A 24817-nucleotide genomic window follows, 5' to 3' on the forward strand; every position below is an offset into this window, starting at 1 on the left:
GCTGAAGGCAGAAGCAGCTCACCTGCTTTAGGTCTTTCTTGGAATGGCTTGCCCAGAGAGGTGTTCAAGGCCAGGCTGGGTGAGGCTCCGAGCAGCCTGGGCTAGTGGGAGATGTCCCTGCCCTTGGCAAAGGGCTTGGATCTAGGTGATCTCCAAGGTGCCTTCCAGCTCAAGCCATTCTATGATTCTTTCACATGGAAATGCTTAAATAGACCCAAATCTGTCAAGGATGCCCCTTTTCAGTCACCCAGCACCACTTGAAGTCAATAGAAGCTAACTTCTAGGTCTTTTCCAACCTGCTGAATTCCATTCCATTCCATTCCATTCCATTCCATTCTATTCCACTATGTTCTATTCTATTCTATTCTATTCTATTCTATTCTATTCTATTCTATTCTATTCTATTCTATTCTACTCTACTCTACTCTATTCTATTCTACTCTATTCTATTCCACTCTGTTCTATTCTACTCTGTTCTACTCTATTCTATTCTATTCTACTCTGTTCTATTCTCTTTGGAAGACCTCAGCTTCCCAAGGCCAATCTCCTCATTCAGCCTTAACTAAAGGGATGCAGTCAGCAGCAGCACCCTTAGGTGCCTATCTCCAGGCAAGGAAGCAGAACAATCCCAAACCATGCCCAGACAAACTTCAGGCCTTCCTCATAGCTCCTCTCAAGCCCTTCCCCCACCCAAGCCCCTGACTGTCACAGGCAAACGCTGGGGAGATGGAAGAATTCCTCATCTTTTGAGTGCTCCCAGCCCAGTGTGAGGAACAAATCTCTCTTCCCTGTGCCCCAGGGAGACCTTCTCTGGGTGAAAGCATTGGAGAAACGTGGTTTCCTTGCACACAGCTCTCCCTCATGCAGGGCAATAAGAGCCAGGATCTGTCTCACCTCGCTTCGATTTCGCCCTGCCGGCGGATGTGGAGCCGAAAGGTCAGCTGAGGCTTGGTTCCTCTGCTCAGCACGGAGAAGGCAGCAGCTCCTGAAATCATGCTCCACTCCAGAGAGCCAAAGCAGCCATTGATTTTGTTCTGTTCCTGGGTGACATTAATCATGGCTTGACAGAGTCACAGATCCCCCACTGCAGAGCCACTGCGGCTCGACGACCCTCTTTGAAGGGGGGGAGGCTCAACCCCCAGCTCCAGACGTCTCATTTCAGCTGTCCCATCAGCAGCCTGTCTGCTCTCCCGGTGTTATTAAAGGGGATTTGGAGCTGGGTTTTTGTTCTCCACCTCCGGAGGCAAAACAGCATCTGAGGTGTCAACGAGGTGCTGGCAGCGCCGCTGGATGTAATGAAAATCGAGCGGCGTGGCTGAGTTCCCCCCCTGCAGGCAGCAGCCGCCTGGCTGGATGTGGACACTGGAGAATTGACCTGGATTTCACAATTAACTGAGCCTCAGCCCCACTCCTCCTGACTGCAGACAGCCAGCAGCTTCGTGGAGAGCCAGCTGATGGTTGGACTTGATGATCCTGAAGAGCTTTTCCAGCTGAAAGGGTTCTGTGGGGTTTGTGATCCCAGACTGGTTTGGGTGGGAAGGGACCTTGACAGCTCATCTAGGTCAAACCCCCTGCAGTCAGCTAGAGCAGGTTGCTCAGAGCCCCAACCAACCTGAGCTGCAGTGGTGCCAGGGCTGGGGCTTCTCCCTGGGCAACCTGGCCAGGGTCAAGGATTTCTTCCTTCTCTCCAGTCTGAATCTCCTCCTTTTAGCTTCAAACCAAGGTAGATGTTGCTGTGAACCCCAGCACAGCTCAGCTGCAGTGGAAAACCTTCCTCCAGGACCCACCTGAACCTCATCCCAGCTGAGCATCACCAAATCCCCTCCCAGAGGAGCTTGTTGTGGTGACTGGGGACAGCTCTGGCCTTACAGGGATGAAGTGCTCAAGAGATTGAGCAGTTTGGGGTTTCCTTTGGGGGGGTGGGGAGGGGACCATTGTGATTTGCATTGTCCTGGTGTCATCATGTTCTCACATCAACCACAAAGATCTCCCCAGAGCAGGGAAGAGCTTCAATTTCTGGCAAGAGCTCCTTGGTGCATGAGAAATGAAGAGTTCTTGAAGGTCTCTTCCAACCTGGTTTATCCTATCCTATCCTATCCTATCCTATCCTATCCTATTCTACTCTACTCTACTCTTTATTTTGGGGGGATGTGTCTTTATTACTCTTCATTTGGGGGATTGTTTCAGTGTTGTTGCCTGTTTGGTTTCAATTCTTTCCCCCCCTCCTCCCCCCACTGCCTCCAAGTGCAAATCTCCAGCTGCAAACTCCACTGATGCCACCCTTGGCTTTGCTCTTAACAAACCACCCTGGGCATCAATTAAAGGACTCCTGAGAGGAGTTTTGCCTCAAAGGCAGGGACTGGGAGAGGGAGGGTGAGAAATGGAAGGACCAAAGCGTGGGGCTGTCTGAAAAAACAAGGAAGAAGTGAGAAGGTTCAACCTAAGCCTGCAGTTTAACCAAGCAGCCTGGTTCCAAAGACAGCCCTGAGATTTTGTTCACCTGGTTCATGCACAATGCCCCCCCAGCCCTCCCCTCAACTGCATTAAAACCTAAACCTTCATCCCTTTAGATCTTGGGTTTCCATCCTTCCTAGGAAGAGCCTTCAGAGGAGATGCCTCCTCACCCCAGTCCATGAGTCCTGTTGAGCCTGGAGAAGAGGAGGCTAAGGGAAGACCTCATTGCAATTAGCATCACATCACCTGACTGAACAGCTCCTGCTCCACCACCACCATTCTTGCACCCACCCCAGAGCCAGGGGCAAGACCCTCACCAGCCAATAACATAGAATCACAGAACCAGTAAGGCTGGAAAAGGCCTCAGAGATCATCAAGTCCAACCTGTCAGCCAACACCTCCGGACTAACTAAGCCATGCTACAGGCTGGGTGGAACTTCTCCTTCCTTGCACAGAGCTGGGTGGACTTGGGATGGCTTTTGAGAAGTCAAACTGCTGGGAGCATTGTTAAAACACCAACAGTGCTGGGCTCCCCCAGCTCCAGAGAGCCTGGGAACTGCTGGAGAGGGTCCAGGGGAAGCTCTGGAGATGCTGAGGGACCTGGAGCAGCTCTGAGAGCCCTGGGCTGTGGAGCCTGCAGAAGAGCAGCCCCAGAGGGCAGCTGAGCAATGCTCAGCAAGAGCTAAAGGAGCTGGGGGGGGCAAGAGGCTGGGGCCAGACTCTGCTGAGTGGTGCCCAGGGCCAGGCCAAGGGGCAGAGGACACAAAGTGGCAGGCAGGAGGTTGCCTCTGAAGCTGAGGAGAAAGTTGTTTGGGGTGAGGGTGCTGGAGGCCTGGAGCAGGCTGCCCAGAGAGGTTGTGGAGTGTCCTGGTGTGGAGAGCTGGCAACCCCCCCTGGGCACTGTGCTGCTGGGCAAGCTGCTGGGGGTGCCCTGCTGGGGCAGGGGGCTGGGGCTGGCTGAGCTCCAGAGCTCCCTTCCAAGCCCCTCCATGCTGGGATGCTGTGTCTGACATTAGCACAGGATTTGGAGCCTCCTGGTTGAGGAAACCAAACCCAAACATCTTGAGAAACAATTTATTGACCATTATTTATTGGCTCTTAATTCCTGAAGCTCTCTCCCTCTGTGGAAAGAGTTGGTCCAGCAGAAGACCTTGAGGAGGTTTCATGAGGAGGTTCCTGCTCCTGCAGGCATTATGGAGGACTGAAGAGATCAGGCAGGTGTTGGCAACACCTTTAACATAGACAAACAGATCAGACACTGGGCATTGGATCTCACAGTGTCAGACCCACAGACACCCCCCTCTGGACAGAGATGTGGAACCTCACCAACCACAGCACCAAAGACCTCAAAGGTGTCACAGAATCACTAAGGCTGGAGAAAGCCTCTGAGGTTATTGAGTCCAAACCTTCTACCTAACTCCTCCAGGACCACTACAATAGGGTAGGGTAGGGTAGGGTAGGGTAGGGTAGGGTAGGGTAGGGTGGAATGGAATGGAATGGAATGGAATGGAATGGAATGGAATGGAATGGAATGGAATGGAATGGACCAGGTTGGAAAAGACCTTTGAGATCACCAAGCCCAACCTATCACCCAGCACCATCTAATCAACTAAACCATGGCACCAAGGGCCTCATCCAGCCTCTTCCTAAACACCTCCAGGGATGGAGACTCCACCACCTCCCTGGGCAGCACATCCCAAAGGCCAGTCTCTCTTGCTGGGAAGAACTTCTTCCTAACATCCAGCATGAACCTCCCCTGGCACAGCTTGAGACTGTGTCCCCTTGTTCTGGGGCTGCTTGCCTGGGAGTAGAGACCAACCCCCACCTGGCTCCAACCTCCCTTCAGGGAGTTGTAGACATCAATTAGGTCTCCTCTGAGCCTCCTCTTCTTCAGGCTAAGCAACCCCAGCTCCCTCAGCCTCTCCTCCCAGGGCTGTGCTCCAGACCCCTCCCCAGCCTCGTTGCCCTTCTCTGGACACCTTCAAGTCTCTCAGTGTCCTTCTTAAACTGAGGAGCCCAGAACTGGACACAGGACCCACGGTGTGGCCCGAGCAGTGCTGAGCACAGGGGCAGATGTCGCAGAATCACTGAGGCCAGAGACAAACCTCTTAAGATTATTGAGTCCCAACCTCCTGCCCAGCTCCCCCATGGCCACTAGCCCCATGTCCTGAAGCACCTTGTCCCTTCTGATCACAAATCCTCCTGCACCCTCCTCAAAGCAAGCCTGGCTGCAGAGCCACAGCAGACTGCTCCTGGCCTTCTCCAGGCGACCTTCGAGCAGGGCGGGAGGCTCCGCAGCCTCCGGGGCTAAGTCCTGCGCCGGCTTCCATCCAGGAGGCTTCAGAGCCTGGCTGTGATTTTCCAGGCTGTTCTCCTCAGAGCAGCCTTCAGCTCCTGGTTCCTCAGGCTGTAGATGAAAGGGTTCAGCATGGGGATGACCACCGTGTAGAAGACGGAGACGACTTTGTCGGTGCCGGGGCAGCGCCTGGAGCCGGGCCGGAGGTACATGAAGAGCGTGGTGCCGTACAGCAGCGTCACCACCGCCAGGTGGGACACGCAGGTGGAGAAGGCTTTGTGCCTGCCCTCAGCCGAGGGGATCCTCAGGACGGTGAGGGAGATGAAGAGGTAGGAGCCCAGGATGGCGCAGAGGGTGCCCAGCTCGATGAGCCCAGCCAGGCAGAAGAGGATCGCCTCGTTGAGGTAGGTGCTGGAGCAGGACAGCGCCAGGAGGGGAGGAACGTCGCAGAAGAAGTGGTCGACGACGTTGGAGCCGCAGAAGGGCAGCCTGGCGATGAAGGTCGTCTGTATGAGGGAGTTCAGGACCCCCCCCCACGTAGCATGCCACCAGCAGCCGCAGGCACAGCCTCTGGGTCATCACGGAGGGGTAGAGCAGGGGGCTGCAGATGGCCACGTAGCGGTCGTAAGCCATGACGGCCAGCAGGAGACACTCCGTGGTCACAAAGACGATGTAGAAGGCGGCTTGGCTCATGCAGCCGAGGAAGGAAACGGTCCTGCTCCCTGACAGAAAGTTCACCAAAGCCCTGGGGGCGATCACGGAGGAGAAGCAGATGTCGAGCACGGAGAGGCTGCCGAGGAAGAAGTACATGGAGGTGTGGAGCCGCGGGTCGGCGCGCACGACGGCGACGATCCCGGCGTTGCCCAGGAGGGTGGTGGTGTAGACGAGCAGCAGCAGCGCGAAGAGGACCGCCTCCATCTCCACTTGGTCGCTCAAGCCCTGGAGAATGAACTCTGACACAGAGGTGAGGTTCTGCTCTGCCATCCAGGGCTTGGTGTCTGCCCAGGAAGGTGCCTGGAAATGTAGGGCAGCCTTTGGTTGCTGGGTGTGGAATGGGGGAGCTGGAAAATCCACAGCCAGGGGGTCTGGACCGTTCATTTCTTGGGAGCTGGAGTGGGATGGACTTGTCCTGTAGCCATCTCTTTGAGCTTCTCCTCCTCTGCAGCCCAGGGGCAAAGGGAGTCTCAAGCAGGATGGACTTGTCCTGTAGCCATCTCTTTGAGCCTCTCCTCCTCTGCAGCCCAGGGACTAATGAAGTCTCAAGCAGGATGGACTTGTCCTGTAGCCATCTCTTTGAGCTTCTCCTCCTCTGCAGCCCAGGGGCAAAGGGAGTCTCAAGCAGGATGGACTTGTCCTGTAGCCATCTCTTTGAGCCTCTCCTCCTCTGCAGCCCAGGGACTAAGGAAGTCTCAAGCAGGATGGACTTGTCCTGTAGCCATCTCTTTGAGCTTCTCCTCCTCTGCAGCCCAGGGGCAAAGGGAGTCTCAAGCAGGATGGACTTGTCCTGTAGCCATCTCTTTGAGCGTCTCCTCCTCTGCAGTTCAGGGGCAAAGGGAGTCTCAAGCAGGATGGACTTGTCCTGTAGCCATCTCTTTGAGCCTCTCCTCCTCTGCAGCCCAGGGGCAAAGGGAGTCTCAAGCAGGATGGACTTGTCCTGTAGCCATCTCTTTGAGCTTCTCCTCCTCTGCAGTCCAGGGACTAAGGGAGTCTCAAGCAGGATGGACTTGTCCTGTAGCCATCTCTTTGAGCCTCTCCTCCTCTGCAGCCCAGGGGCAAAGGGAGTCTCAAGCAGGATGGACTTGTCCTGTAGCCATCTCTTTGAGCTTCTCCTCTTCTACAGCCCAGGGAAAGAGGAAGTCTCTTCCAAAGGGAGACCATTGCAGCCTTCTCCAACACCTTCCCCACCTGCAGCAAGTCCTTGCAGAGGGTCTCTGACTGTGAGCATGTCCATCTGTATGGCAGAATCCCACCTGGGTGTCTTGGCTTTCCCCAGAGGAAGGGGGTCCCAGCTGAGCACCCCCTGGACCGGTGACACCTACCTATGGACGGGGTCACCTCCTCCAGCCAGCTGCCAGGGCTCTTCCAGTTGGGGTGACACCACAAGCTGAAGGGGTCTGCACAGTCAGTCAAGGTGACAAAGCCTTGAAGCCACCCTCCCAGCTTCCAGGTCGATCAGCAGGCTTCTCCTCAGCCTTTGAGAGCCTCCTGCATGTTCTCCTCAGATGAAGCTCTTCACTTGCAGCAGCATTTGGCTTTCACAGGGTCTCTCTGCAGGTCTGTGTGGACAGCAGGCACCTCTCCTCCAGCAGCAAAGGTTTGCCACGGCTTTGGCTGCCCTTTAGGGCTCCAAGAGAAGTGAATCTTCCTTGGGCCCTTCATGAGAGTCATGATGGTGCTAATAAAGGCTTAGCCAGGACTGCCAAGGGAGGAGGTGAAATCCTGAGCTAATTATTGTCACAGCACCTGGAAGCCTCCAGGGACACAGAGGGTCCAAATGAGGATGAATCATTCCTCACAGGCTCCTCTGCCTGGATGCCTGGAGCAGGTGGCTGGGGTTACAGGACTTGAAGGACCTCTGCTCCAGGCCCCCAGTCAGAGCTAGCAAGCACAGCCTCAGCTGTTTAAGACACCATCCTTTGGATGCCCCTTCTCACCTAGCCCTTGACTTTCAGAGGAGCTTGTGAAGAATGATTCCTCCTCATTTGGACCTTTTCTGTCCTTGGAGGCCACCAAGGCTTGCGACATGGTATTGTTGACCCAAGCCTCCAGGCCATGGAGGAGCCCAAAAGGCTCTCAGGCTAAGGATGGCTCAAAAAAGGGAAGGCTATGCAGGAGCCACCTCTCAGAAGATGAGTGCCAGCCCAGCCCCTAAACCACATCTCTGCAGGAGTGCAGCCAGATGGGGCTTGAATGTCTCCAGAGGAGACTCCACAACCTCTCTGGGCAGACTGTTTCAGTGCTCTGTGACCCTCACAGTGAGGAAGTTCCTCCTCCTGTTGAGGTGGAACCTCCTGTGCTGGAGTCTATATCCATTGCCCCTTGTCCTATCCCAGGGTGCAGCTGAGCAGAGCCTGTCCCCTCCCTCCTGACCCCCAGCCCTCAGCTATAGCTAAACACTTACTAAATCCCCTCTCACTCTTCTCCAGACTAAAAAGCCCTCAGGTCTCTCAGCCACACCTCACAGGTGTGGGTGTTGGAGCAGGAGAGAGCTGAAAGTGAGGCAGTGTCCCAGAAGCAGTCATTGATGAGGTCGGAGCAGCAGGAGGAGGAAGTCAAGATGCAAGTGGTGTGCAAGACACCAGCAGTGTAGGAACCAGCAAGGAGCCACCAGCACATCCCTCCACCCATGATGGTAGGGTAGAGGAGGGGCCTGCAGGTGGGCACATACCTGTCAGAAGCCATCACAGCCAGCCAGAGGCACTTGGTGAGCCCAAACATGACAAAGCAAGGGAGCTGGGCTGTGTGCACCCCGAGAAGGTGATGGCTTTCTCCTCCTTCCAGCTCTGCACCACTGTGTGGGGAGTGTGCATCTCAATCTGCTATCATCTGAGCTTCTAAACTCCAGTTAAGCCTTAAACCAGCACAGAGGAGGAGGATGGAGGAGCAGCAAAGCCAAGTGGCCAAGGAAATAGTACATGGAGGGGGATGGTGAAGGTGAAGATTGGTCCTGATTTAAGACACTCATCCCAGAGGTCCCCACCAGGGTCAGCATGCCTGTGGCCAGGGAAGCCAAGAAAAGGGGGACCTGGAGTCCTGAGTAAGTGCTCAGCCCCAGGAGAACAAGTTGGTGCTCATCAGTGTGACTGGCAGCTGTCATCTCTCTGCAGCCCTGCTCAGCTGCACCCTGGCATAGGCCAAGGGGCAATGGATGGAAACTGCAGCACAGGAGGCTCCACCTCAGCATGAGGAGGGACTTCTGCACTGGGTGGCTCACAGAGCCCTGGAGCAGGCTGCCCAGAGAGGTTGTGGAGTCTCCTGCTCTGGAGCCTTTCCAGCCCTGTCTGGATGTGTTCCTGTGTTTTCTACGCTCCTGCTCTGGCAGGGGGGGGTTGGACTTGAAGATCTCCAGAGCTCCCTTCCAACCCCTAACATCCTGTGAGCCTGGGGTAGACAAGGATTTGGGCAGCTCAGGACCATCAGCTTCCTCAGAGTCACCAAAGGGTGGTAGAATCACAGTATCACCAAGGTTGGAAGAGACCTCAAAGGGCATCAAGTCCAAGTCCAAAGATCATCAAGTCCAAATCCTTCCCATGGCAGCTTCTGGAATGTCCCCTGGACACTGCTTAGCTCCTTGGAAGAAGCAAACCTCCTTCCAGAGCCTTCCAAAGGATCCTGAAGCCAAAATGAACAACAAGAGTGATCACCTGGGTCTAGGTCAGCACTTCACCTCCTACCCAGCTTCTGCTCTGTGCCTTCTTGGGGGACATCCAACCAAGCAGAAGGTCAACAGGGAAGGAATTTCTTAGGAGCATCCATCTTCTTGGGAATTTCCCCATGCTGTTGGGGGCTCTGAAGCAGCTCAGTGCCTCTCAGCTACATTCACCTCACTCTTTCTTTCTTCTTTCATCTTTCCCTTGGGTTTTGGGGTGTTTTTCTTTTGTTGGGTTGGGTTGGGTTTGGGTTTTTTCCACTCTGGTAAAACCTTCCCTGAGGACTTTCCTCCCAGGAGAACACCAGGAACCATACTGGCAACCCCATCACCCACCAGCTCAGACAGCTGGAGCACACCTCTCATCTCTTCAGGTGCTTAACAGAGGCTGGGGTGGAAGCTGAGATGTTCTTCTTTTTGCCAAGGCTAAGTCCTTGCTTCCCACCACCCAGCTTCCACAGAGCCACAGGAGGAACCACAGCATCCAGAGCTAAATCCTTGCTTCCCACCACCCAGCTTCAACAGAGCCACAGGAGGAACCACAGCATCCAGAGCTAAATCCTTGCTTCCCTCCACCCAGCTTCCACAGAGCCACAGGAGGAACCACAGCATCCAGAGCTAAATCCTTGCTTCCCACCACCCAGCTTCCACAGAGCCACAGGAGGAACCACAGCATCCAGAGCTAAATCCTTGCTTCCCACCACCCAGCTTCAACAGAGCCACAGCATCCAGAGCTAAATCCTTGCTTCCCTCCACCCAGCTTCAACAGAGCCACAGCATCCAGAGCTAAATCCTTGCTTCCCACCACCCAGCTTCAACAGAGCCACAGCATCCAGAGCTAAATCCTTGCTTCCCTCCACCCAGCTTCAACAGAGCCACAGGAGGAACCACAGCATCCAAGGCTAAATCGTGCTTCCCACCACCCAGCTTCAGCAGAGCCACAGCATCCAGAGCTAAATCCTTGCTTCCCACCACCCAGCTTCAGCAGAGCCACAGGAGGAACCACAGCATCCAGAGCTAAATCCTTGCTTCCCTCCACCCAGCTTCAGCAGAGCCACAGGAGGAACCACAGCATCCAAGGCTAAGTCCTTGCTTCCCACCACCCAGCTTCAACAGAGCCACAGCATCCAAGGCTGAATCCTTGCTTCCCTCCACCCAGCTTCAACAGAGCCACAGCATCCAAGGCTGAATCCTTGCTTCCCTCCACCCAGCTTCACCAGAGCCACAGCATCCAAGGCTAAATCCTTGCTTCCCACCACCCAACTTCAACAGAGCCACAGCATCCAAGGCTAAATCCTTGCTACCCACCACCCAGCTTCACCAGAGCCACAGGAGGAGCCACAGCATCCAAAGCAGAGCTTCACCTCCATGTAGGTTTTCCTCTCCATGTCCTCCTCCCCTCTTTTCCTGCACTCTGCTGGCAGCCAACCTTCTCCCAGCAGGTTTTCCTTTGTGAGGATGGGGAGAAACGTCTGCTGGGAGCTGTTCTTCTTCTGAGGGGGCTAAAGCCAGATGGTTTGTGCCAGGAAGGAAGAGGTTTTCTCTCTCTTTTCTTTTATGGTGTGATAAAGAGATCCAACATTTTGACTTGCCCTTTGGAATCCCCAAATGAGCTCAGTTTTCAGGTGAGCATCTTGAGCTACTGTCCTTTGGGTGTAGGATGGAGCTGCTGGAGCTTCTGAAGGGAGAAATCCTGGGTGTTACCTACATAGATAATCCATAAGTAAACCATGGGGCCCATTGATCCATCCCTAACAGCTTGGAAAGTGTGCTCTGAAGGCTGCCATCAGCATTAGAAGCCACAGAGAAATGCCTGCAGGTCGTTCACGCTGGGTGCTCTGTGCTTTCACTGGGACCTGGCCTTGCTCTTGCTCCAGGTTGCTCACCTCTGAGGTGCCCTCTGAAACAAATCTGTTTCAGACTTCAGTGGATCAAGATCTGATTCCCACCCCACCCACCCCACCCCCCCTTTAATCTGAAAAGACAGAATCCCCAAATTCTTGAAGCCCAGAATTCCAGCATCCAGGATCCCAGCACGGTGGTGTTGGGAGGGAGCTCAGGAGCTCAGCCAGCCCCAGCCCCCTGCCCCAGCAGGGCACCCCCAGCAGCTTGCCCAGCAGCACAGTGCCCAGGGGGGGTTGCCAGCTCTCCACACAAGGACACTCCACAACCTCTCTGGGCAGCCTGCTCCAGGCCTCCAGCACCCTCACCCCAAACAACTTTCTCCTCAGCTTCAGAGGCAACCTCCTGCCTGCCACTTTGTGCCCTCTGCCCCTTGGCCTGGCCCTGGGCACCACTCAGCAGAGTCTGGCCCCAGCCTCTTGCCCCCCCCAGCTCCTTTAGCTCTTGCTGAGCATTGCTCAGCTGCCCTCTGGGGCTGCTCTTCTGCAGGCTCCACAGCCCCAGGGCTCTCAGCCTTTGCTCCTCACAGAGCTGTTCCAGGCTCCTCAGCACCTTCAGAGCCTCCAGGACATGGAATTAATCCACAGTTTTAATTATCCAGACACAGAGAAGCAAAATTGTCCTTCACACCACTTGGATTCCATTTTCTTCTCCAAGTGCCTCAACTGAAAGGCAAAGAACCTAGCAGAGGCTACCAAAGGCTTGGAGAACCTAGCAGAACATCCCCAAAATGTGGGAGCTGAGCTGATGGACTGCAGGCAGTGAGCCTGCAGGGGCTCAGGGGAGACCACCTTGCCATCTACAGCTCCCTGAAGGGAGGTTGTAGCCAGGTGGGGGTTGGGCTCTTCTCCCAGGCACCCAGCACCAGAACAAGAGGCCACAGTCTCAAGCTGTGCCAGGGGAGGTTTAGGCTGGAGGTGAGGAAGAAATTCTTCACAGAGAGAGAGACTGGCCATGGGAATGTGCTGCCCAGGGAGGTGGTGGAGTCCCCGTCCCTGGAGGTGTTTAGGAAGAGCCTGGCTGGGGTGCTGGGTGCCATGGTTGAGTTGATTAGATGGTGCTGGGTGATAGGCTGGACTTGATGACCTCTGAGGTCTTTTCCAACCTGGCTGATTCTGTGTTCTGTGCAAGTGCAGCTCCATGTTTCAGCCCTTTTGACCATTCTCTTCCCCTTGCCTCCAGCAGCTCCCAGCTGGGCACGGCCGCCAACGCCAGCCAGGCTGGGTTCCTCCTCCTGGGAATCACCGACAGCCCGGGTGGGCAGAGCCTGCTCTTTGGGCTGCTTCTCTCGATGTACCTGGTCACTTTGGTGGGGAACATTGGGCTGATGGTCTTGGTTTGGCTGGTGCCCAGCCTCCACACCCCCATGTACTTCTTCCTCACCCACCTGTCCTTCACCGACGTCTGCAGCTCCACGGTCATCTGCCCCAGGATGCTAACGGCCCTCTGGTCGGGGAAGAAGGCCATTTCCTTTGCAGCCTGTGTGACCCAGTTCCATGGCTTCTCCCTCTTTGCCACTGCTGAGTGTCACCTCCTGGCCGTGATGGCCTACGACAGGTACGTGGCTGTCTGCCAGCCCTTGCTTTACCTCAGCGCCTTCTCCGGCCGGCTCTGCTGGCGCCTGGTAGCATCATCCTACCTCCTGGCCTTCCTCAGCGCCACCATCTACACCAGCTGCACCTTTGGGGGCTCCTTTTGTGGGCCCAAGCAGATTGATCACTTCTTCTGTGACGCCAGCCCGGTGCTGAAGCTCTCCTGCTCGGCCACCCGCAGCCGGGAGGAGGCCATCGCCCTCCTCGTCGCTCTCAACGGGGTGGCCACGGCCACGACCATTCTGGCCTCCTACAGCTGCATCCTCTGCACAGTGCTGAGGATGAGCTCGCCACAGGGCAGCTCCAGAGCCTTCAAGACCTGCCTCTCCCACCTGGCAGCTGTTTCCCTGTACTATGGGACAATATTCTTCACGTACCTACAGCCTGTGTCCAGCCACGGAAGGAGGGACAAGGTGGTCTCCATCTTCTACACTGTGATCACACCCATGCTCAACCCCTTCATCTACAGCCTGAGGAACAAGGAAGTGCAGGGTGCTCTGGTGAAGTGCAGCAGCAGGGTCTTAAACCACTGCCAGCATGCAAGGCTTGTGGCAGCTCCAAAGGGAGCAGATCATCTGAGGTGGGAAAGACCTCCAAGCCCCCAGATTTTCCCCTAAACCTCACAAATCAATGGAGGTTCTTCCACAGATGTTCCACACACTGGGCCCCCCAGTCCAAGGGAGACTGGGAACTGCTGGAGAGGGTCCAGGGGAGGCTCTGAAGGTGCTGAGGGGCCTGGAGCAGCTGTGAGGAGCAAAGGCTGAGAGCCCTGGGGCTGTGGAGCCTGCAGGAGAGCAGCCCCAGAGGGCAGCTGAGCAATGCTCAGCAAGAGCTAAAGGAGCTGTGGGGGGCAAGAGGGACAAGCCAAGGGGCAGAGAATGGAATGGAATGGAATGGAATGGAATGGAATGGAATGGAATGGAATAGAATAGAATAGAATAGAATAGAATAGAATAGAATAGAATAGAATAGAATAGAATAGAATAGAATAGAATAGAATAGAATAGAATAGAGTTCAGTTGAGTTGAGTTGAGTTGACCAGGTTGGAAGAGACCTTTGAGCTCATCAAGTCCAACCTATCACCCAACACCATCTGATCAACTCAACCATGGCACCAAGTGCCTCACCCAGGCTCTTCCTAAACACCTCCAGGGATGGGGACTCCACCACCTCCCTGGGCAGCACATCCCCATGGCCAATCTCTCTTGCTGGGAAGAACTTCTTCCTAACATCCAGCCTAAAGCTCCCCTGGCACAGCTTGAGACTGTGTCCTCTGGTGGAAGGCAGGAGGTTGCCTCTGAAGCTGAGGAGAAAGTTGTTTGGGGGGAGGGTGCTGGAGGCCTGGAGCAGGCTGCCCAGAGAGGTTGTGGAGTGTCCTGGTGTGGAGAGCTTGCAACCCCCCCTGGGCACTGTGCTGCTGGGCAAGCTGCTGGGGGTGCCCTGCTGGGGCAGGGATCTGGGGCTGGCTGAGCTCCAGAGCTCCCTTCCAACCTCCACCATGTTGGGATTGGTGGGATGATGAGGATTAATAATAATGGTGATGGTGATGCTGGAAGAAGGGATTAGCTGGTCTGAAATGGATTCAGCTCCTTAGCTAGGGGAAAGCTGAGTGACTGCATGGGAGCTGAGCTCCCCCTCTCTCTGTTTGACCAATAAAGTTGTGCTTCAGTTTTCCTCTGCTTTTATTCAAGAGTACAATGTCAAGAGCTTAAGTCAGAAGGTGATGGAAACACAGGATCTAAGGCTGCATCCCTAAGAGCATCAAGCCCAAGCACTGACCTCACACCACCATGGCCATTAAACCATGCCCCCCAAGCACCATGGCCACATGTTTGTTGAGCACCTCCAGGGCTGGTGCCTCCACCACCTCCCTGGGGCCAATGCCTGACCCCTCTTCCAGTGAAGAAATGTGCACTGATTTCCACCCAAAGATCTCTGCTGCAACTTGAGGCCATTTCCTATCACTGGTGTCCTGGGAGAAGAGCCCAAGCCCCACCTCACAACCACCTCCTTCCAGGAGGTCTCCCACCTCTGTGGTTTTGGTCACAGCTTGGAGGGAGGCTGCACTGCCTGAGTTCATTTTGGACCAAAACCCAACCCAACAGACTGAAAATGGACTTGAGGAGGGCACCTAGGGGGGAGTTGGCCCCCAGTAGATGTTCAGATCCTCAAAACATCTCAATTGAAACACCATGGTTTAGTTAGTCAGGAGGTGTTGGATGAGGATGAGCAGAGGGCTGGAGCTGCTCTGCTCTGAGGACAGACTGAGGGAGTTGGGGCTGTTCAGTCTGGAGAAGAGAAGGCTCCCAGGAGACCTCATTGTGGCCTTCCAGGATCTGCAGGGGGCTACAGGAAAGCTGGGGAGGGACTTTTGAGGGTGTCAGGGAGGGATAGGAGCAAAACTAGAAGTGGGGAGATTGAGATTGGATGTGAGGAAGAAGTTGTTCCCCATGAGGGTGGTGAGAGCCTGGCACAGGCTGCCCAGGGAGGTGGTGGAAGCCTCCTGCCTGGAGGTGTTTGCAGCCAGGCTGGAGGTGGCTGTGAGCAACCTGCTGCAGTGTGAGGTGTCCCTGGCCATGGCAGGGGGGTTGGAACTGGCTGAGCCTTGAGGTCCCTTCCATCCTGACAATCCTATGTTCCTATGTTGAGAGCCAGGTGAATCCCTTCCCATCCTTACTCTCCAGCCCCACGCCTCTGAGAGCTGCTCAGGATGTTCCCCAGCACGCAGCAGAAGTATTCCAAAAGGCATAATCCAAACCATCCCCTGGTAAGAAATGGAATGTGTGAGGTGCCCCTGAGAAGGTCCAAAGGTGAGGAGGAATGCAGTGAGCTTCCCCTGCTCAAGGGGGGCCCAAGGCAGGAAGGGACAAACCACCAACCCCAGCAGTGAGCACCAAGGGTGCCAGGCTGTCTGCACACATCATGAACGATGTCTCCTCCTTTCCTGGGCAGGTATGGCCGTGGTTGGGCATGGAAGCTCTCCAGCAGGCCCTCCAGGTTCTCCTCACAGAGGTGGTGGCAGCTATTCCCACCACAAGTGCTGCTGCTCCCCTGCTCAGAGCGAGACGTGGTCTTTGGAGAGCAATCACCCTTCCAGAAGTTCATCATCTTAACAACACCTTCTGGGGCCTGCCAAGAAAGTTTCCTAATCACCAAGACAGCTTCTCAGAGGGCTTGTAGGCAACTTAGCTTCATTCTTCTTAACAAGCCATGAGAGGATAATTACCAGGAGCTAAGAAGGAAGAAACTTTCTTCCTTGTTAAGGACAAAGTTAAGCACATCTACAGCTGCTTTGCTCCTCAGAGCCAGCCCAGGCCCCAAAGCTGAGGAGCTGGAGGGCCAGCATGGTGGCATGGGGCTGAGTGAAGGACAGTTGTGTGGGCACTGGATGCCTGAGACCAGTGCTCCTCAAGGTTGCTCTGATTTCCCTGCCCTTCCACCTTAAGGTTAAATCCCCAGCTGCAGCCTGAGATCCTCGCTGGGGAGGTGTGGTGCTGTGCTTGGTGGGAAGGTGGTAGTGGTGGGAGCCTCTTCCATGCCACCCTGGGGTCTGTTTGGGATCACTTGGAAGTGTTTCTACCCCCTAAGTGATGCACCAAATATCAAACAGCCCTTGTGACCCCAGCCACAAGCAGTGTCCTCACAGCTCAGGGTTGGGGCCACTTCCCTTTCATGGCTTCACCAATGATCAGGATGAGGGAATCAAGGCACCCTCAGTCACTTTGCACATGATACCAAGCTGGGTGGCAGTCTTGATCTGCTGGAGGGTTGGAAGCTCCACAGAGGGCTCTGAACTGGCTGGATCTATGGTGAGGTCAGTGGGATGAGGTTCAACAAGCCCAAGTGCTTGGCTCACAACCACCCCAGGAAGGCTCCAGGCTGAAGCTGGAAACTGCCTGGTGGGAAGGGATCTGGGGAGGTTGGTGACAGCAGCTGGATGAGCCAGGGGGTGCCCAGCTGGCCAAGGAGGCCACCAGCAGCCTGGCCTGGATCAGCAAGAGTGTGGCCAGCAGGAGTTGGGCAGGGATTGCCCTCCTGGAGTGGGCACTGCTAAGGCTACACCTCAAATCTTGAGGTCAGTTTTGTGCCTCTCACTCCCAGAAGGACACTGAGGAGCTGGAGCAGGGCCAGAGAAGGGCAACCAAGCTGGGGAAGGGTCTGGAGAACAGGGCTGGGGAGGAGCAGCTGAGGGAGCTGGGGGTGTTGAGCCTGGAGAAAAGGAGGCTGAGGGGAGACCTTCTGGCTCTCTACAACCCCCTGCAAGGAGGCTGGAGCCAGGGGACACTGGGCTCTTCACCCAAGGAGCAAGTGACAGGACAAGAGGAAACTGCCTCACATTGCCCTGGGGGAGGTTTAGGTTGGAGGCAAGCAGAAATGTCCTCAACAAAAGCCTTGCCAAGGCCTGGCTCAGGCTGCCCAGGGCAGTGGTGGAGTCTCCATCCCAAGAGAGGGCTTTCAAAGCCCTGGAGATGTGGTGCTGAGGGCCATGGTAGTGCTGGGTTAAGGGTTGGACTCCATGATCTCAGGCATTGGAATGTGCTGCCCAGGGAGGTGGCTGAGTTGCCAACCCTGGATGTGTTTAAAGGTGGTTTGGATGTGGTGCTTGGGGATGTGGTTTAGGGGTGAGCCTTGCAGAGTTGGGTTGGACTTGGTGACCCTGAGGGTCTTTTCCACCCTGAGTGAATGTTTCTGTGATCTTAAAGATCTTTTCCAGCCTGAATCATCCTCTGAGCCCACGACTCTATGACATGGAGAGAGCTTTGGGCATCACTGTCACACTGACACTCATAGGTGTGGTTTATTGTGGTTGCTCAAGTCAGCCATGGTGGAACAGCCTCAAAGGGTCAAGAAGGGCTTCAGTTCCTGGCATCCAAACCAAATCAGGCTGCAAACACAAAGCAGAGCAGCCAACACAAACCAGAGCAGCCAACACAAACCAGAGCAGTAAACATAAACCAGAGCAACACAAAGCAGAGCTGCAAACACAAACCAGAGTAGCCAACACAAACCAGGGCAAACACAAAGCAGAGCAACAAGCACAAAGCAGAGCAACAAGCACAAAGCAGAGCAGCAAACACAAACCAGAGCAGCCAACACAAATCAGTGCAACACAAACCAAAGCTGCAAACACAAAGCAGAGCTGCAAACACAAAGCAGAGCTGCAAACACAAAGCAGAGCTGCAAACACAAACCAGAGCTGCAAACACAAACCAGAGCAGCAAACACAAACCAGAGCTGCAAACACAAACCAGAGCAGCAAACACAAACCAGAGCAGCAAACACAAACCAGAGCTGCAAACACAAACCAGAGCTGCAAACACAAACCAGAGCAGCAAACACAAACCAGAGCAGCAAACACAAAGCAGAGCAGCAAACACAAAGCAGAGCTGCAAACACAAACCAGAGCAGCAAACACAAACCAGAGCTGCAAACACAAACCAGAGCTGCAAACACAAACCAGAGCAGCAAACACAAACCAGAGCTGCAAACACAAAGCAGAGCTGCAAACACGAAGCAGAGCAGCAAACACGAAGCAGAGCTGCAAACACAAACCAGAGCAGCAAACACAAACCAGAGCAGCAAACACAAACCAGAGCAGCAAACACAAAGCAGAGCTGCAAACACAAAGCAGAGCAGCAAACACAAACCAGAGCTGCAAACACAAAGCAGAGCTGCAAACACAAAGCAGAGCTGCAAACACAAACCAGAGCAGCAAACACAAACCAGAGCTGCAAACACAAAGCAGAGCAGCAAACACAAACCAGAGCAGCAAACACAAACCAGAGCAGCAAACACAAACCAGAGCAGCAAACACAAACCAGAGCTGCAAACACAAAGCAGAGCAGCAAACACAAAGCAGAGCAGCAAACACAAACCAGAGCTGCAAACACAAAGCAGAGCAGCAAACACAAACCAGAGCAGCAAACACAAACCAGAGCTGCAAACACAAACCAGAGCAGCAAACACAAAGCAGAGCAGCAAACACAAACCAGAGCTGCAAACACAAACCAGAGCAGCAAACACAAAGCAGAGCAGCAAACACAAACCAGAGCAGCAAACACAAAGCAGAGCAGCAAACACAAACCAGAGCTGCAAACACAAAGCAGAGCAGCAAACACCTCCTTGAGACACGACTGAACAACCCAACATGAAGGACCAAGGCCGAGGCTGTCCCAGCAGCTCAGAGGAGGCCACTGCCTCTTTAATAGCAGAGCAATCCCCACATGGAGAAGCACAGAGGCATCTGAGCAGAGCTCCCAGTTCCTCCTGCCACAGCAGAGCGAAGCTATTTCGGAGCGGAATGCTTCCTCCCCAGCGCTCTGCCCAGCGCCGCCTTCATCTCCTTGTTCCTCAGGCTGTAGACGATAGGGTTCAGGGTGGGGGTCACCAGGGTGTAGAACACTGAGGCCGTTTTGCCCAGCTCCTGGGAGTGCCTGGAGCTGGCTCCTGAGTACATGAAGGCAAGGGATCCGTAGAAGAGGGTCACCACGCTCAGGTGGGAGGAGCAGGTGGAGAAGGCTTTGCGCCTCCCCGCGGCCGAGGGCGTCCGCAGGACGGCCGCCAGGATGCAGGCATAGGAGACCAGGATGGCCAGGCCGGTGAGGAACAGGTTGGAGCCGACCACCACAAACATCAGCACCTTGCTGAGGGTGGGGTCGGTGCAGGAGATGGCCTGGAGCGGGGGCCCCTCGCAGTAGAAGTGGTTGACGACGTTGGGACCGCAGAAGGAGAGCCGCAGCGCGAAGCAGGTGTGGAGGGAGGCGTTGAGGATGCCGGCGAGGTAGGAGCCAGCCACCAGCAGCACACAGGCTCTGCTGGACACGCAGGTGGCATAGAGCAGGGGGCTGCAGATGGCCACGTAGCGGTCGTAGGCCATGGCAGCCAGCAGGTAGCACTCGGCGGTGCTGAAGACGGCGTAGAAGTAGAGCTGGGTGAGGCACTGCGGGTAGGAAATGACCTTCCTGGCCGCTAGGAGGTCCGAGAGCATCCTGGGGGTGATGGTGGAGGAGAAGCAGATGTCTAGGAAGGACAGGCTGCTGAGGAAGAAGTACATGGGGGTGTGGAGCTGGGCGTCCAAGCCGACCACCAGCAGCGTGCCCAGGTTGCCCAGCAGCAGGAGCAGGTAGGTCCCCAGGAAGAGCACAAAAAGGGCAGCTTGGACCTCCCTCTGCTCTGAGAAGCCCCCCAAGACAAATTCAGTGTTGGGGGTGTGATTCCTCATGGCCATCATCAAAGCAGAGCTGCTGTGGGAGAGCAGAGAGGCAGGGAAAACAGAGAGTCAGCAGACTGCTGGCTTCCCACCCGGAACACGTGGGCCAGATCCTTTGGTGCTGGAGGAGAACCAAGGTCAGAGGCAGGAGCTGGTGTAGATCATAGAAGCAACAAGGTTGGAAAAGACCTCAGAGGTCACCAAGTCCAAGCTGTCACCCAACACCTCATGACTAACTAAACCATGGCACCAAGGGCCACATCCAACCCCTTTTTGAACACCTCCAGGGATGGGGACTCCACCACCTCCCCGGGCAGCACATCCCAAGGGCCAATCTCTCTTGCTGGGAAGAACTTTCTCCTCACCTCCAGCCTAAACCTCCCCTGGCACAGCTTGAAACTGTGTCCTCTTGTTCTGGTGCTGGGTGCCTGGGAGAAGAGACCAACCCCCACCTGGCAACAACCTCCCTGCAGGTAGTTGTAGAGAGCAAGAAGGTCTCCCCTGAGCCTCCTCTTCTGCAGGCTAAGCAACCCCAGCTCCCTCAGCCTCTCCTCACAGGGCTGTGCTGCAGACCCCTCCCCAGCTTAGTTGCCCTTCTCTGGACACCTTCAAGGGTCTCAATGTCCTTCTTAAACTGAGGAGCCCAGAACTGGACACAGGACTCAAGGTGTGGCCTGAGCAGTGCTGAGCACAGGGGCAGTGTTTGCCTCAAAGTACCTGTGTGAAGTGAAAGCAGCACTGGACTGAATGTAGTTTCTGGTGGTTTCATGCTGAGCAAGTCCCTGCTGGGGCTGGTTTGAATGAGAGCTCTTTCTCCAACTGGAAGCTTCACTCCACCTTCTGAAGGAGGTCAGCAGTTGTCACATCTAAAGGCACTTTGCTCTCACACCAGAGAGCAGTCCCCACTTGAGAAGGTAATGGAAAAACCCCGAAGTAAATGAACACAACAAAATCAAAACCAAAAGTAAACCAACCAAACACAAAACTCCCCCCAGAAAACTCCAAAATGCCCTCTTGCAGAAGCCCAGAAAGTGAGGAAGCTCTGCTCAAGCTCAAGACATCTTTAAATTAGTCTCCTTTAGAGCAGCCATGGAATCCCAGCGTGCTGGAGGTTGGGAGGGAGCTCTGGAGCTCAGCCCCAGCCCCCTGCCCCAGCAGGGCACCCCCAGCAGCTTGCCCAGCAGCACAGTGCCCAGGGGGGGTTGCCAGCTCTCCACACAAGGACACTCCACAACCTCTCTGGGCAGCCTGCTCCAGGCCTCCAGCACCCTCACCCCAAACAACTTTCTCCTCAGCTTCAGAGGCAACCTCCTGCCTGCCACTTTGTGCCCTCTGCCCCTTGGCCTGGCCCTGGGCACCACTCAGCAGAGTCTGGCCCCAGCCTCTTGCCCCCCACAGCTCCTTTAGCTCTTGCTGAGCATTGCTCAGCTGCCCTCTGGGGCTGCTCTTCTGCAGGCTCCACAGCCCCAGGGCTCTCAGCCTTTGCTCCTCACAGAGCTGCTCCAGGTCCCTCAGCATCTCCAGAGCCTCCCCTGGGCTCTCTCCAGCAGTTCCCAGGCTCTCTGGAACTGGGGAGCCCAGAACTGGAGCCAGGACTCCAGGTGTGACCTCAGCAGGGCAGAGCAGAGGTGAAGGAGAGCCTTCCTCGACCTGCTGGCCACACTCTTCTTCATGCCCCCCAGGAGACCATTGACCTTCTTGGCCATAAGTCCACATTGCTGGCTCATGAGCATCTTGTTGTCCCCCAGCACTGCCAGGTCCCTCTCTGTGGAGCTGCTTCCCAGGTCCCCTCTCCCCTGCACTGCTGCAGGGGATTGGGAACAGTCACAGACATTTCTCACTGTGTTTGACCAGGACCCTTGGAAAGATCTTCTGCATGAGGAAGCTCAGCTCACATGTCCTTGGTGACTTGCCTTCCAGCCACCACCTTGCTGGCATCCTGTGATTAGCTGGTCCAAGCTGCTGCCTCCTCCAGCCCCCAGGCAACCATGAGCACAGGGGCAGAAGAACCTCCTTTGCCCTGCTGGGCCACACTCTTCCTCAGGTCCCCCAGGAGACCATGATGCTGACAACCAGCTGGGGCTGAGGGCCTGCTCAGCACAGGCACTGCTGCTGTGTCTTGGTGCTCTTTACTCATCCCCTCAGCTGGTGGCCACCTTGAATGTGGGAAAGCAGCTCACAAACAGTTTGGCTTTGCTGCAGGTGTCTCAGCATGGGCTCTCTGCTTCTTGTGCAGAGAGGCTCCTGCCTGAAGTTCTCCCTGACCAGCATCATTGAGGCTGGGACTCACCTGGCTGCTCACATCTTGGCTTTTGGTCTCCCAGAGACTTGAGATCTCCTAGACCAATATTTTCTAGGAGGCATAGCCTCTGTGAAAAGCAGGAAGGACACCAATGAGTGACCAAGGAAAGCTTGCTGCTTATGGGCTTGGCTTGATTGAAAGACCAAGGGGCTGGGGCTGTCCTCCCTGTGGATCCTTCCTGGGAGCCTGTGGCTCTGGGAGCAGCTCCTCAAGGAGAAGACAGGCAGTGATAAACAAATGTAATTAGTTTCAGCAGGCTGGATGGGAGCTGAGGAATTCCTCCTGCTGCTTGATGGAGAACTCTCAACAGTTACTCTAAATAGTAAACAATTCATGGAAGCACAGAATTGTCAGGGTTGGAAGGGACCTCGAGGATCAGCCAGTCCCAACCCCCCCTGCCATGGGCAGGGACACCTCACACTCCCTCAGGTCATCTTCAGTTTGTGATAGAGACATGAGGTTTTGATCTGCACAGAAGATTCTCAGTGTCTCTGCCTTTATCTCTTGGAACAGATCATCATTCAGCTCTGGGCAGCACAGGCAATTAAAGAGAGACTTTGGGGAGAGGAGCCTCATCAAGTTCAGCCAGGGCAAGTGTAGAGTCCTGCACCTGGGAAGGAGCAAGCCCCTGCAGCAGTGCAGAGGAGGGGTGGGCTGCTGGGAAGAGCTCCACAGACAAAGGACCTGGCAGTGCTGGTGGGCAACAAGCTGCCCATGAGCCAGCAAGGTGGACTCATGGCCAAGAAGGTCAATGGTCTCCTGGGGGACATGAAGAAGAGTGTGGCCAGCAGGTTGAGGAAGGTTCTCCTCCACCTCCACTCTGCCCTGCTGAGGTCACAGCTGGAGTCCTGCATCCAGTTCTGGGCTCCCCAGCTCAAGAGAGATTGGGAACTGCTGGAGAGAGTCCAGGGGAAGCTCTGAAGATGCTGAGGGGCCTGGAGCAGCTCTGTGAGGAGCAAAGGCTGAGAGCCCTGGGGCTGTGGAGCCTGCAGAAGAGCAGCCCCAGAGGGCAGCTGAGCAATGCTCAGCAAGAGCTAAAGGAGCTGTGGGGGGCAAGAGGCTGGGGCCAGGCTCTGCTGAGTGGTGCCCAGGGCCAGGCCAAGGGGCAGAGGGCACAAAGTGGCAGGCAGGAGGTTGCCTCTGAAGCTGAGGAGAAAGTTGTTTGGGGTGAGGGTGCTGGAGGCCTGGAGCAGGCTGCCCAGAGAGGTTGTGGAGTGTCCTTGTGTGGAGAGCTGGCAACCCCCCCTGGGCACTGTGCTGCTGGGCAAGCTGCTGGGGGTGCCCTGCTGGGGCAGGGGGCTGGGGCTGGCTGAGCTCCAGAGCTCCCTCTCAACCTCCCCCTTGCTGGGACTCCTGGATTTTGGTTTCATCTCCTCACCAAAAAGTGTTTTGTGGATGTTGCATGTCCATAGCCAGCTGGACTATGAATCATTGACTGAAAGCTGGCTTCCCCTTCTCACTTCTGAGCAGGGTGGTTCTGAAGGCCTCCCAAACACCACCACAGTGAGATGAAGCTCTCCCCCTTCATAAAAGAGGACTGGTTTAATTAATTTCTCAGTGCATGTAAATGGAGTTGATTTGCATTCAGCTGAACTCTTTGGCCCATGCCCTGAGTGCTCCTGCTCTGTGCAAAGCCCACAGTTGCCATCTGGCCCTCACCCTCCTCTGCCAGGCGAGGCAGTGGAGAAGACCCCTGCCTTTCCTCCACAACAATCCATCTGCCCCTGCTGGGGGTGGGTTAAAATAGCCCCAGATGAGCCCAGAGCAGATGAATCAAAGCCTCCACACACACTGCTGGCTCCATAAGGAGAAGCCAGGGTGACTAATTCCAGCGTGAAAGGCCACAGTGAGTCCAGGACTGAGATGATTCAACCTCTGCAGGCTGGAAACAGAAACAATGAATAAGCTGCAGCTGGAAATCAAACTTTGCCACCCTGGAGAGGAGACAGAAGGGGATGGTTGAGGGAGGCTTGGCCCACGTTGAGAGCCTCAGAGCCATCAAATGGGTTGGGCACGTCTGAAGAGCACATCTAGCCAGAAGGATGGAGGCTCTCTGTGGCACCAACAGCAGCTGACAGCCCTGAGAAAAGCCAGGACTGCTCAGACAACTACTTGCATGATGGCTCCTGGCAAAGCTGAGTGGTTGTCACGGGGGGGTAAAACTCCTCCTTGCTCCTAGGTGAAGGAGAATGGTGGCCCCAGGCTGGTAGCTGCCCATGGGTAAGACCTGCCCAGCAAAGCCCAGGGGGTCTGTGTGCAGGACATCTAAAGAATGGCCATGTGCTGTCCTCCCACAAAGACTCTCCTTGGGCAAGGCAGAGAAGATAACTCCTCAGGTTTAGTGTACCAAAGCAAAACCTTGGGCAACTGCTTAGGCAGGTTGAAAAGAAAGCCAGGGAAGGCATTGTCCCTCTCCCACACACAGCCTTTATTTCTCTCAGCCACCTCTTTCAGGCCACAGAATTGGACACTGGTTTAACATCAGCTTCCCTTTGCTCAAGAGTAACAACACAGTGGTGGAGTGGTTTGGGTTGGAGGAGACCTTGAAGGTCATAGAGTCCAACCCTTAGCCCAGCACTGCCAAGGCACCACCAAAGCATGGCCTGAGCTCAGCACCACAGCTCCATAGCTTTGAAACCCCTCTCCAGGGGAGGGAATCCCAGCACTGCCCTGAACTGCTTACGAGTTCATT

General features: G+C 55.3%; 3 protein-coding genes across 3 annotated transcripts; 1 reads left to right on the forward strand and 2 right to left on the reverse strand.

Moving 5' to 3' along the window:
• Positions 1-4794: 4794 nt before the first annotated feature.
• LOC104299761 (olfactory receptor 1052) lies at positions 4795-5740 on the reverse strand. Its single transcript, XM_009899950.2, is given in 2 exon segments — positions 4795-5283; positions 5285-5740. Coding segments are annotated over 2 exon segments (939 nt in total). The 5' UTR covers positions 5735-5740.
• Positions 5741-7994: 2254 nt separating this feature from the next.
• LOC104299803 (olfactory receptor 1020) lies at positions 7995-13230 on the forward strand. The gene is made up of 2 exons (XM_054171694.1): positions 7995-8056; positions 12204-13230. The coding sequence occupies exons 1-2, from the start codon at positions 7995-7997 to the stop codon at positions 13228-13230; spliced, it is 1089 nt and encodes a 362-aa protein (XP_054027669.1).
• Positions 13231-18899: 5669 nt separating this feature from the next.
• LOC104299786 (olfactory receptor 1019) lies at positions 18900-19871 on the reverse strand. The gene has a single exon (XM_009899980.2). It carries the CDS (start codon positions 19842-19844, stop codon positions 18900-18902), a length of 945 nt encoding a protein of 314 aa, XP_009898282.2. The 5' UTR covers positions 19845-19871.
• Between the last annotated feature and the right edge of the window lie 4946 nt (positions 19872-24817).

This window comes from Dryobates pubescens, chromosome 22 (genome assembly GCF_014839835.1).
Source record: "Dryobates pubescens isolate bDryPub1 chromosome 22, bDryPub1.pri, whole genome shotgun sequence".
Classification (NCBI taxonomy): domain Eukaryota; kingdom Metazoa; phylum Chordata; class Aves; order Piciformes; family Picidae; genus Dryobates; species Dryobates pubescens.

What these genes read in the sequence shown, in the direction of transcription:
- LOC104299786 (XM_009899980.2), bottom strand. Translation starts at nt 19,844, where the DNA reads ATGATGGCCATGAGGAATCACACCCCCAACACTGAATTTGTCTTGGGG.
- LOC104299803 (XM_054171694.1), top strand. Translation starts at nt 7,995, where the DNA reads ATGAGGTCGGAGCAGCAGGAGGAGGAAGTCAAGATGCAAGTGGTGTGC. An exon ending in GTGTGCAAGACACCAGCAGT is followed by an intron (nt 8,057 to 12,203) that starts GTAGGAACCAGC and finishes CCTTGCCTCCAG; the next exon opens with CAGCTCCCAGCTGGGCACGG.